Source organism: Protopterus annectens, chromosome 1.part2 (genome assembly GCF_019279795.1).
Source record: "Protopterus annectens isolate FY-2018-M chromosome 1.part2, PAN1.0, whole genome shotgun sequence".
Classification (NCBI taxonomy): Eukaryota; Metazoa; Chordata; order Ceratodontiformes; family Protopteridae; genus Protopterus; species Protopterus annectens.
In genome coordinates this window covers 888,501,223-888,514,896 of record NC_056727.1, presented here as the reverse complement: position 1 = coordinate 888,514,896, position 13,674 = coordinate 888,501,223, and the positions used below count along the sequence as shown (strand labels likewise).

General features: G+C 39.3%; 1 protein-coding gene across 2 annotated transcripts in view; it reads right to left on the bottom strand.

Moving 5' to 3' along the window:
- Nucleotides 1-13,674, bottom strand: part of NCDN (neurochondrin) — an 851,702-nt gene that overhangs the window by 677,358 nt on the left and 160,670 nt on the right. For both annotated transcript variants that reach the window (XM_044059491.1, XM_044059482.1), the window contains exon 2: nucleotides 998-1,136. In XM_044059491.1, coding sequence (XP_043915426.1) covers nucleotides 998-1,096 — 99 coding nt within the window. In that variant the 5' untranslated portion in view covers nucleotides 1,097-1,136. The remainder of the gene's footprint in view (nucleotides 1-997; nucleotides 1,137-13,674) is intronic.

The following is a 13,674-nucleotide window of genomic DNA, read 5'->3' as shown; positions in this document are numbered from 1 at the left end:
CCCGATCTGTGGAATAGACTCCCTCTCTACGTCAAGGAGAGTACCTCATTATCCCGTTTTAAGCGCAACTTGGATAACTGGATGGGAAATGGAAAATAAACCCCTGGGATTCCACCTATCTCCCTGCTAGACTGGGGCATTGGGTGCTGACTTGGCTAAACTCTAGGCTAGGCTTATAAGGGCCTCAGGGCCAATAGTCTAGTAACTTCCTATGATCAAACATTTAGTCTCTGTAACAACATTTGGTTATTCCCATTAAAAGACAGTGCACTAGGAAACATAGATGAACACAAATTCCTTACATTTTTAAGTGTCAGACCAAGACAAAACATGTACCTTTCCTGCTTATTATGCTAAAACTGTCTTTATTATCATCATCATTTTGTAAAAATGCAACTTTTTAGGTCTGTCCATATACTACTGTGTCTATTAAGTACAAATTTTTTAAGAAAAATGTTTTTCTGCTGTGATTCAATAGCTCTCAACTTCTAATTTCCATCACCCACCATTACTGCCTTGCTCCTCTGTCACACTCTGTCCTGATACCACTCATGACTAGGTCTGAGACTAATGACCAATGGGAAGTGGTAAGACATGTGACTATTACTCAAGGTTTGAGAGGGTTGGTATTTACTTGGTATTTTCTACCAAATGTTCCCCTGAGAAACATGTTTATAAGTAATGATATTTAGCGAAGCTGCACAAAAACCTACTCACATGTCCAAATGGATGCCTGCCAGCAGTGGACATTACTAAATGAAAAGACAGTATGCATCCCCATCCCTCAGATGCTGTGATGGGGTAGCACTACAGTACCCTGATACTTACTGTCCAGCTATGATGAAAGAGCTGGTCTGTGGCACTGCTATCTCACTCATCCCGTGCTGTACCACTAATACTCAGGCCACCTGCTGAACTCTGGTTTCCAGCAGGACAGTCCTGTACACAACTGGGCTGGAGGTAAAATCCAAAAGAAAAATAAGTCTTAAAGTCTTACCAACAGGAGAGCTGCAAATTGCTCACTATCATTTTTTTGCATCCCGCAAAACCTCCAAACATCGTTCAAGGGTTGGGTTTCTTGCATTCTTGGTACCATCAGAGTCGTTTTCAGGAGCTGTGGCCATAGCACAATAAACCTTTTCATAAAACAGAACAATATGAATTAATAAGAAGTTATTTGATGTGAATATTTACCTACTGCTCAACACAGAATTCTGCAGCTAAATCATTTAATATATACAATGGGAACATTCTGACAACTCAATGCAAAGCATGATTTTATTTCATATATTAGTGACTTTCTTACAACATTATCTCAAATGTTTTACAAACACAAAGAGCTAGGTATGCAGATGATTTCCATGCTAACACAACACTTACTGGGTGTAGGAACAAGTGGAAGGTCTCCAGGTGCTAATCTATTGTGACGTAGCACATACAATCACTTCATGCAAATCAAAGGGTATCTACGTGTTGATGAAACGTCTGTAATGACTAATTTGGTTACAAGACAATTAGACTTAAATCTGCAATTCTGCTAGAATTCACTTATCCACACAAACTATTTTGGACTTCTAGTACTAAAAAGTATTAAAAACAAACTTGCCAAAGACCAAGATGTTGGATAGGGGCATAAGCAACCTTTTTCCCTGCAGTAGGTCATGTTTGTTAGAACTGTTAGATGATCATCTTTCAGAAAACAGGGATGCTGGAGCATTTAGCAATATTGATCTGGTGTCTACTGTTCTAGTGCTATAATTTCAGTTTCAAAGTTGGTTATTTTCACAAATATTAGGGTAAGCAGTATCCATAGCAACTGCTAGTATTAGAAATAATCCAGAAAACTGGGTTGAACTACAACCAATTTATGTAAGGCATGAGATCCCTGAAATTTCAAACAGCCCCAGAACAGACTGCTATTTCCGGACCATAACATTTTCAGATAATTATGCTTGTTGGACTGCATTAAGCACACCTAATATGGGAAGGAACAGAAAGGAAGATTTACTTCAGCTAGATGCTTATGTAAACAAAGAAGCAATGGAGCAAGTGGAAAAAACAAATGCATGTGGATATCGGATTCTATTGCCTGCCTTGAATTTGGGCCCAGTGAGAATAGTGAGTTAAGCTGCAACAGCCTAGGACAGTGATGACGAACCTATGACATACGTGTCAAAAAGCGACACACCACGTTGTTTTGGGCGACAAACCAGCATTCACCAACACCCGAGTTACCAAGGAAACTGAATGAACAAAAATACAAGAAATATGTGACCCTGCACTTATCTATTAAAACTCAGCAACAAAAAAAGTCATTAATTGATGTTAATCAAATCAAATGCAATGCGTTATATATTTTTTCAGTTCAATTCAAAACTACTATTAAAAGTAGGGTAATTTTTGGTGCATTATTTTAAGCTAAATTATGAACAAGCATATCATTTTCTCTATTGTAAGTCACTGACTTTTCTTTTACTTTTATAGGCTAGCAGCACACGATTAGATTGTATTTTTTTTCAATAGAGGACTATGTAAAGAATTGTTTTGCTTTTGTTCGGGGGTGGAGGGGGGGGGGTGACATGCCAGCAGAGTCAAGATAGGGATTCACACGAGCCCAAAAGGTTTGGCATCACTGGCCTAGGAAACACAGACAGCAGATAAGTCTACTTCTACACAATGCTGTAGAAAAAAAGGATTTTTGCCTGTAAGTGCCTCCATAAATAATGTTAAACCCCGGATGAAGTAAATAAAACACTTTTGGTGGTTCAGTTAGTTGGCTGGAGAAGTGCAGATCTGCTGAAGGGACGACTTAGCTGCATTATTTTAAAAATGTATGGATTTTCATTTTAGGAAGGGTTTGGACAAACTTGATTTAGATTTATGGAATACAATTAGGCTACATCTGCTTTTTCTCCTGTCCTGTTCCTGTTTGACTGGGATGTGAACAACATTATGGACAGCAGGACTAAACACAAGAAAGTTATATTAGTGTTAACCCTTTCAGCCACAAACATAGCAAATACTATTAATTTGGAAAGCATAACATATCTAGTCATAAGAAAAAAATCATAATCTTTTAAATTAAACCTACCCAAAGGAAAACTACCCAGTAGTTTTCCGTTTTGTCATGGAGCTAAAATTACTCTTGCATATAGCGCAGATGATTAGGGCTACGAGATGTTACACTGCTTCCTGTGTTCCAGGGTTTGACTCCCTCAACCTCCTTTTGCTTACTATACAACTCTAAGCAAGTCACTTAACCAGACAGTACTTCAAGGTTGAGTATGAAAAATGTCCATGTGGAACAGTGTTCTACCCTGGTTAACAAATAAATAAATAAATGGCTGTCCAGAGCTGAGCTAAAGTCATGATTATACAAATAAAATGAATATCCCAGAATAATGTGGCAGAGCATGAAAGATGTAGACAGCTTCTTCCATCTGATAGTGGGCAAGACAATAGTTAAGTATGGGCACACACTGTGTAATTTACTGTCCTCAACTACCATGAGCTGTTATTGCTATTTTGTTGTTTAAAAACAAACATACAACTATTTAAATAGATTTTCATTTTATTTATTGTGAGCTAAGTGATCTACATTACTTACAAGTACTGCCAAAACATCTCCCAAAAAAGTAAATAAAAATTAACCTATGGTATGATAAAGTAAAAAAACCTGTACAAGGGCTAAACAAATGCATTAACAATATTCCAGTCCAGTTAATGTGATTATTTGGGACATTTAAAAACAGCTGCAAAAACGTTACAAATCCAGTTAACAAAAAAAAGAATGGTATGTACAGGTTACGGATTACGGAAGAAGTACTCTTTACTAAAGGGAAATACACGACTGCATCGTAAATTTCCAGTAAAATTAACACAAGTCAATTACTGAATGAAGAAGCAGTAGGCATAACTTTTAGAAATTAATTTTCCAGTGATATTATTAAATTCCAGTAGCCTGGATATAATAAATTTTAGTCAGGATTTCTAAAATATAACATTAAAGGATAAAATGTTGAGAATGGCCTTGATATTTATTTTGCAAAACTAGAGGCGTTTTCTTTAGCTACTCTCAACTGTTACATTAATAGAATGCACTCTAATAATACAAACATTACTAATTAGGTGAAAGAGGTCAAACTATTTTTAAAGAGAAGAGTCTGTAAAGGGGAATTACCATCAAGTTTCACTTCTGGTTCTGCTGAACAGGCTGTAGAACAAACAGGCTCATGGCACAAACGTTTTATTAGTCAGATTAATAAGGCTTTATTTGTTCAAACAGAAAGGGTTCTGAAGTACACACAGCATAGATATAATCAGTTTTAGTTCATAATTGCAATATTAACCACAATGAAATGTTTCATTTACTGTATAAACCTATTACATTTTATTAAGCTGTTTGCATGGGACAAGCCCGTGCACCCAATAATATGGAGACTGTGCCCCTCTCACATATAGTTATTTTAATCTAAGCCTATCAATTGTACAGGCTTTCACAGAATGTCCAGATTTTGGCCTCATATTTTTGTCCATTTTTGATAAAATTCCAGTTTTCTGTCAAATTAGTGGCAAATCAGTAAAGACTGAAGTTAGAAAACAATGACAGACATTTGCTTTTCAGACTTCATATCCTGCATAAAATTCATGCGAATGCAAAACATGCTTTTCTATTATCTTTCTAAGTTGGTAAGAGTAATATTTTAAAATTGTCCCTATTTCTGGGCCTTTGTCCCACTTTTATTTATGGCTTTGTCCAGATTTCTTGAGGTATGGCTTTAATTCAAAACTGATACAGCTCCAAAAAAAAAAGGGGGGGCAAATGAACATTCTGCTGCAAAAATGCTTTCCCTAACACCAAGATAACACTGCTTTAAAGTTAAAATATAAAAACTGCATGAGAATGCAATCATTAACAATTTATGGGATCAGTTAAATTACTAATTTTTCAAAGTACCACACCACAGTCTGGACAACTGTTTTGGTATTTGTCACTTCACTGTTCACACACTAAACCGAACAGTGGGATACTAGTTAGAAGCACGCACCTGTAAGCACTTAAAACGCTGATAACATCCCAAAAGTCCCCTTACTCTCACAAATAATATGAAAACACATAATAAATATGTGATGACAAGTGCTAAATCTACCAAAATAGACTATAGCCAGACAGTACCAATCACATACCACAAAATATCTACAAACAAAATGAATAGTACTTATACTAGTAATTACAATTTACTCTCTTGGCAATTTAAATCACTTAAGCCACTGCCAATCATCTAGCAACGTCTCACCCCATTCCAACCACACTGACATTCATCTCAGCAAAATAATTATCACACGCTACCTACAACACCATTGTATCCTCAAATTCAAAACTAATAAACATATAAATTCAAATAAATAAATATTCAGTTTTTAAGGCAATTCTTCCATAATAAATAAATAAATGCACAATCAATCAATTAATGCATAAATAACATAGTTTGGATTCAGATCAGGATGCAGCACAACTGATCCGATGTATGCAGTGAGACAGACCATTGAGAAGCAGCTACAGATGAGAAAAGCATCCAACTGGGCATTCCTAGACTTGGAGAAACCATATGACAAGAACCCAAGAAAGCTGATTTGGGCAGTCCTGCAGTAGTTAAAGCCCCAGAAACACTGGTAGAATTAGTGCAAGCTATGTACAAGGACCCAATTACTAAAGTACGAACAGTGTTCGGTGTCACAGAGGGGTTCCCAGTGGGAAAGCGTGTGCATCAGGGTTTAGCTCTGAGCCCACTGCTGTTCAGATTGGTGACAGACCACATTAGCACACAGACTGGAGGGGAAGATGAACAACATTGCTGTATGCAGACAATGTGGCAATACAGGCAGACTCTGAACAATAACTTTAGCACAGTACAGAGGAATGGAATGCAAAACCGAAGGCACATGGAATGAAACAGAGTACAGATAAGACCGTTGTAATGGTAGGAAATGGCGGAAATTAGACAAAGCTGGAAACTGAGTTAGAAAGAAAAAGAGTGGAATAAGTTAACAGCTTCAAGTATCTAGTAGGGGTTGTTGAGAACAGAAGTCTGAATGAGGAGGTCAAAGCTAGAATCAGAGAGGCTGTAGCCAACTGGCACAGAGTTTCAGGCATAGTATATGACAGAAGATTGTCAAAGAAGCTAAAGAGTAAGGTGTACAAAACAGTAGTGTGACCAGTACTACTATAAGGTACAAAAATATGGACAGTAAAGACAGAGCAGTTGAGAAAGCTAGAGGCAATGGAGATGAAGTGCCTGAGATGGGTGGTAGGATACATACTGTGGAACAGCTGAAGAAATTAGGACATAATAGTATAAGCCAAAGTAGCTCCAATTGCAGAAAAGTTAAAAGAGAACAGATTACAGTGGTTTGAGGACATGTGCAGAAAAGCAGAAGACATTCTGATGAAGAAGATTTGGGGCAGACAGGAAGAAGGCAAGAGGAAATGAGGCATTCCAGCAAAGAGGTGAATGGATTGTGTAAGAGAAGACCTGCGATGGTCAGGCAAGAGTGTCAAAGAAGGCAGGACAGTGGCACTGAAGAGACAGCGTGGCATAGTTGACACAACACCCCAACCCCATGTAGAAAATGGGAAATAAAAAGGAGGTTGATGATGATAATACATAGACTTTCGGCTTTTCCCGGTTAGGGGTCGCCACAGCGGAACACCGGTCTGCTCATGATTGGCAGTGGATTCTTACGGTGCTGAGTAGCCAGCCCGATGTCCAACCTTCAAAGAAAGCACGCCCATTCACGCTCGCACCTACCTGCATGTCTTTAATGTCACTTCACCGTGGGTAGGACATGCAGACTCCACACAGAAGGCGCTCCAGCAGAGAATAGAATGGGAGAACCTCTTGCTGTGAGGCAACAACGCTAACTGCTGCACCACCGTGGCAACTGATGGTGATAAAATAATAATAATCTATATTTACTGTTATTACTTGGATAAATATGTACCTCCAAAATCTCACAGCTACCACAAAAATCAGCTTTAGCATTTAAATACAGGTAATTTAAATAAAACAAAGTTCATGTGCGAGTTCAAAAACACAACCTAATCATTACAATAATTTGAGATACACTGCTTAAAACAAAAACACAATTTGGACCTCTAAGACAGCTGCTGACTGGATAGATAGTAAATTGGTTACAGTTCTTGGAGAGTAAACACCATGAACACGGAGAAATTGTTAAAAAAAAAAAAAAGCCAAAAAAATTATCAATGAGTAAAATTTGATTATTGGGGAAAAAAAGCTGTCTCGCAACATGTGAAAATTCTTCCACAGTGTATACACATTTAAAATTTGATTACTGACTAGTCTCTGTGCTGCCTGAATGCTAACAAAGAAGAAAATTTTAAACATTAAATGAAAATCAAAAAGAAAAGATTTGAGCAGGGAAGAATCTTGCAGATGTTCAGCAAGGAGCAGTTTAAGTTTCACCTTTAGACATGGCTTTCAGCAACTAAAATACTCAAATGCATTCAGAGGTGTTTAAAACAAACAGGACAATGGAGGAATATATAAATTCAAATGGCAAAAGGATGGAAAAATACAAGAAGCTTTAAAAGTAACTATTTAGATGAGGTGATACAACTACATAAATTAGAAAATGAAACGAAGGAAAAACTACCTGAATGTGAGGCTTCCCAAGAAGAGCAGTTTCAAAAAATACTAGAATTAAAAAAGCATGCAGTGAAAAACAGTTTTTTTTTTTGCAATACCACAGAAACAAGTAGGAACAGACTGCATTAATTTTATTAAAGTACAAACAAACAACAGGGCAAGTGTTCCACAGCAGGAATGTGTTGACAGAGGACACATCATATGTATGCTCCAAAGTTGGCCAGCAGAAAACAGCTAAGACCTATATTAGTAAAAAAAGCAATTTTACAAGCAGAAAGAGCTAATCCTGACAAAAAAAAATTACAGAAAGAAATGATTAAATACTGAAGATATCCCACTGGTTTGTGGAAATGATTACTCTCTGCACACAAGGAAGAGAAAGAAATTCATCTCTGCAATCATGGGAAGTATACAGGCAAGTGTGAGATTCAAGTTACTATGCCCAGCTGTCTCCAAAATAATTTTTCCTGACAGATCAAGGATGTTTTTGAATGCAGTACAGGATTATAGGAGGAAACACAATTAACCAACAGAGCTGATAAGTTGAATGGGGACTCTCTCTCCGTGGGCTTTCTTAATGCCAAAGATTAAAAAGCAGACTGTCAAAATAATTGATGACAGATAAAGTCCAGGAGGTGACTAGAAGAATCTGGAGTACTTTGGATGTGAACCAAAGTATGGTTTTGGAAATCAAGATGATCAGAAAGATCAACAGTGAGAAATTAATGAATATGTAGGGCGAATTTAGATGTGAACTGTAATTCTAAAAAAACTGGATATGAAAAACCGGAAGTCTGACTGTTTTAAAACTGATGCGATAACTGTACAAATGTTACTTTATGTCATTAGTGTTTAGAAAGGCACTGTATGCAATGAAGTAGTAACTATTTAAAACAGTTTCTGTTCTTACTAATATTTGTATGAAAGTTTCCTGGTGTAAAGTGTTCGCTATTTGTAAAGTAGGTTTGTACAGTATGCAGTCAGAGATATTTAAATGCAAGGTGGGGGTAGTTTATTAGTGGCTGTTGTATATGGTAAAGTAAGAATAGAATTTTTCTCACTGGCTTTATACTGTTCCAAGATAGGAAATACTGGAAAGAAGCAAGTTAAAATGTGCTGATGAGCTGCTGGACAAATGTAAATGAGCATGAATCATATATATATATATATATATATATATATATATATATATATATATATATATATATAAAATAATGTTCCTTATTATTACAGAAATGAATGTTCAGATTCCTCTCCTTTCTTTAAACTACAGACAACTTTTTAAGCAAAAAGATGTCAAAAAACGTTAACATCAACATTTACAGCTCTTTCTTGCAACTGCAAAAGTAACTTGCTAATTTACCTTCTAGTAACTGCTTTAAGCTGAAGACAGGCAGTCTGTAGGCACATGGAATTAATCACAAGAGGTCTGAACAATGTGTTTTGAGTGAAAGCTACTAGTTACAATGTCATTATTTTAAGGGGATATTGCCAAGCAGTTCACAGTGGCAGGATAGCCACTCAGCTGTGTAAACCTTGGCACTAGATTATTGTCATTGTTGGATACCCCGACCCCATGTGCCAAAATTAAAAAAGGGGTGATGGATGGCCAAAGCAGTTCAGTGAAAATAAAAAAAGGCCAAATAAGAAATTAAGTTTTAAACTGAGGGAAGGGAAAGTACAGTTGTGTACCTACCATAAATGTAGATGTTCAAGTGTATTCACTGTTGCAGTCATTACACTTGTGTTCTCTTGCTGGCAGGCTACCCGCAGGTCGGCCTGAATTCCAAAGTCCTGGTCCGGCGTCGGTTGCTGTTGCCTCCTCCCTGACGTCAGTGCGCCGGGGGTATAAAAGATGCAGCCAACGCCATTTTCTTCAGTTTTTCTTGCCCCAGATGTCAGGTGCCCCCAAAATGGTAGGCTAAAAAAAAAAAACATTGCTTATAAAAAGCATGCACTAAAATAAACAATACCTTCATCTACAAGCAAATACACCACATAGGTTGTATAGGATAGAGAAGTACAGATAAGTCCCAGCAAAGAAAGGGGGATGGTGGGTGGGTAACCTGGACTGAAACAGTGAATACACTCGAACATCTACATTTATGGTAGGTACACAACTGTACTGTGTTCATTGTGTTTCACTGTTGCAGTCATTACACTTGGGTTGAATCCCAAAGCTGAGGTTGGGCGGCGGTGTCCAAAAAGAATTAGGAGTGGCTATAAGGCCCTGCAGAACTGCAGTGGCAAAGCCTGCTCTGGATTTAGAGTAAAGAGGTAACTGGTAGTGCTTAGTAAAAGTGTGCACTGAAGTCCAAGTGGCAGCCTCCAAAATATCCTTGGTTGGTACTCCTCTGAGGAAGGCTGCTGAGGTGGCTGCTGCCCTGGTAGAATGTGGTCTAATGCCCTTAGGCACTGACTTGCCATGTTGTGAATAGCAGAAACGAATGCAGTGTCCTATCCATTCTTGAATGGTCTGCTTTGAAATAGCCTTTCCTTGTGATCCTGCAGCATATGCCACTAAAAGTTGCTCAGTCTTTCTGAAAGCTTTAGTTTTGTCCAAGTTGAAGCGTAGCTGTCTTTGTATGTCCAAAGAATGCAGAAGTCTCTCCCCTTTATTCTGTGGGTTTGGGAAAGAAGTAGGCAAATGAATGGTTTGGTTAAGAGCCACACTGGACACCACGTTAGGCATAAATGTTGGTTTTGTCCTTAGAGAAACCCTGTCCGGATGAAAGAAGATAAAAGGTTCCACAGCCATTAATGCCTGTAACTCTGAGACTCTTCTTGTTGAAGTTATTGCTAGGAGCAGAGTGGCTTTCCATGATATGAATTTTATCTAAGCTGTATTGGCTGGCTCGAAAGGAGGCTGTGTGAGTTTTTCCAAGACAAAATTGAGGTCCCATGCAGGTACTGGTGCTCTCCTTGGAGCTCTTATATTTTTGGCCCCCCTGAGGAACTGCCTAAGCAATGGATGTGAAAAAATAGGTGGGTCTGCATTGTAATGAGCTGAAATGGCAGAGGCATGGATCATAATTGATGAGAAGGATAGGCCTTTGTCCAGCATCTCAGTTAGATATTGTAAAATCTGAGGTATATTTGGGACAAGCGTGTCAATTCCCTGTGCCTGCTTCCAAGCACAGAATCAGTTCCATTTTTCGGTGCTGGGCCTCCTGGCCTCCTGCATAAGATTTTCTGGTGCTGGGCCTCCTGGCCTCCAAAATAACATCCATAACCGCTTTAGAGAGAGGTGTATTCTGAATGGTTACACTATCCGCCATGCAGCCAGATTTAGGGTTCTGAGTTGGCTGTGCAGGATCTGATTGTTTTGTTGGGTCAGTAAATGAGGTATTTGAGGCAATGTCCAGGCTGGGCCTTGGGACAAGCTCCTCAGGATTGGGTGCCAGTGTTGGCGTGGCCAATCTGGAGCAATTAGTATCATTTGTGGCTTCTCTTGTCTGACCTTTAGGAGTACATTTGGGAGGAGAGGCAGTGGAGGAAAGGTATATACTGTAAGGTTGTTCCAGCTGAATGATAAGGCATCCACTTTCCATGCTTGTTTGTGATAAGTCCTTGTCCAGAATCTCTGAAGTTGGCAGTTGTGAGAGGAGGCAAAAAGAGCTATGTCTGGGCATCCCCATTTCCTTGTTATCATGTTGAAGATTTGTGGATCTAGTTTCCACTTGTGAGGATCCATGAGGTTTCTTCTTAGTTCGTCTGCCAGAGCATTTGTTTTTCCTGGCAGGAATTGTGCTTGCAGGTGTACTTGGTAGGTCAATGCTGTGTTCCACAAAATCATGGCTTGTCTGCAGAGGGGGTAGGAATGTGTACCCCCCTGCTTGTTTATGTACCACATAACTGTGGTGCTGTCCATCTTTATCAGCAGCTGTCCTGGATGAAGTACGTCCTTGAAGGCTGTCTGGGCATTTTGTACAGCTAGCATCTCCTTTTGATTGATGTGAAGATGCCTTTGGCTTGGGGGCCATGTGCCCTGAATACATTTTCCTGCCATGTGGGCCCCTCAGACATAATCTGACACATCTGTTTTTAGTGTTTGCCTGGCTGTGGGTAAAGTGAATGGCTGTCCCTTGTTGTGGTGACAGGCCTGTGCCCACCATCAAAACTCATGTTACAGGCAGGGAATGAGTGAAATTAATGATTCCAGGCTGTGGCAATGTTGAGTTCAAACACTTTTTAGATACCATTGTAGTTTCCTCATATGCAGTCTTGCATATGGAATTAGCAGAATGCAGGAGGCCATGTAGCCCAGAGTCTACAGAATTTTTCTTGCAGATAACTGGGTCTTTGTTGCCAAGTTTTTAAAGTAAGAAGTCAGTTGCCTTTGTTTGTCTGGCGTGAGATAAGCCATCTGGGCAGTTGTATTTAAGCTTGCACCCAGGAATATTCTCTCTTAAGAGGGTACTAGTTTTGATTTCTTTTCGTTTACTGTGTACCCTAGACAAATTAGTAATCTTTTTACAAACGCCAGATACTTTAGTAGAATGTCTTTGGTCTCTGCTTGAATAAGGCAGTCATCCAAGTAGGGATATATTTGAATTCCTCTTTGTCTGCAAAATGCAATTACTGGTGCCAGGCATTTTGTGAAGACCCTGGGTGCAGTAGATAAGCCAAAGGGCAGTGCAGAGAATTGGTAGTGCATTGAGCCAGCTGTGAATCGGAGGTATCTTCTGCAAGATTGTCTGATTGGAACATGCAGGTATGCCTCTGAGGTCCAAAGTTACAAGCCAAGTCTTCTTGCCCAGCATGGGAAGAAGCTGCTGTAGAGTCAACATTTTGAATTTTGGAACGTCCAGAAAAGTATTTAGAATAGACAGGTCCAGAATTGGTCTCAATGCTTTGTCCTTTCTTGGTACTAAGAAAAGTCTTTAGTAAAATCCTGGTCCCTGGTCTTGATGTGGCACTGCTGAATTGCCCTCATGTCCATGAGAGATGAAACTTGTTTTTGTGCCTCTGTCCATCGATTGAGTGGCAGGTTTGGCATACCTTTTGCCTTTGGAAGGATGTGAAAGTGGAACCTGTAGCCCTGAGAGACTATATTTAGGACCCATTTGTCCTGGGTGATAGTGTGCCAATTTTGTGAAAAAAGTGCTAGCTTTCCCCCTAAGGGTGCTGCCAAAAGATAAGTGCTTGGCACTGGCAGAGGGAAGTCATTGGGACTGTTTCCTATATGGCTGTGATTTGTCTTCTCCACTTTTGGAGGTAGAAGCACCCCATTGTTTGGGCCTGTATGAGCCCTGGGGCTGTCTGCCTCTAGGGCATCTGTATCTGCCTCTTTGTGGCCTGTCTGACACGGGAAAGGACCAATTCTTAGAAGGCCAGTTCCTGCTAAATCTGGGTGGCTGTACCTGTAAAAAATCCTTCACTGTCTGCACAGATTTAGCTTTATCCTCCATTTTCTTCAACACCTCTTCTGCCTTAACACCAAACAAAGTATCATGCTGTAATGGAGCATCTAATAATTTTGCTTTAACATGATCAGAGTCTGTTCCTTTAACCAAGCATGCCTTCTAATAACAGAACCTGCTACAGCGGCCCTGCAAGAGGCCTCCAGCGAATCATAACCACATTGCAAAGTATGTTTTCCCACTTGTTCAGCTGCATGCAATAAATCCTGCAGTTCCTTGTTCTCAGAACATTCAGAATTTGTCAACATTTTCTGTTTTAACAGAGACATTAAGTATTGCTGATATTTAAGCATATGAAACTGGCAATTTAAAGCCCTTACAGCCAAGGTAGCAGAAGTATAAACTTTTTCCCCCATCTGTCCAGTGCCTTAGAATCTCTATCTGAGGGGACAGGGTTTTTTTGCAGTAGCAGCCTTGACCCCTTTGGGACCCTGAGAAATAGTTTCTGGGTCAGCAGCAGGGTTTTTATATAGAAATTTATGAGACTCTGGAACCCTGTAGTATCTGTCTGGCTTAACAGGTGCAGGAGGTAAACAGTCGGGAGACAGGCCGGACTCTGAAAGTACATTATCTACAATGTC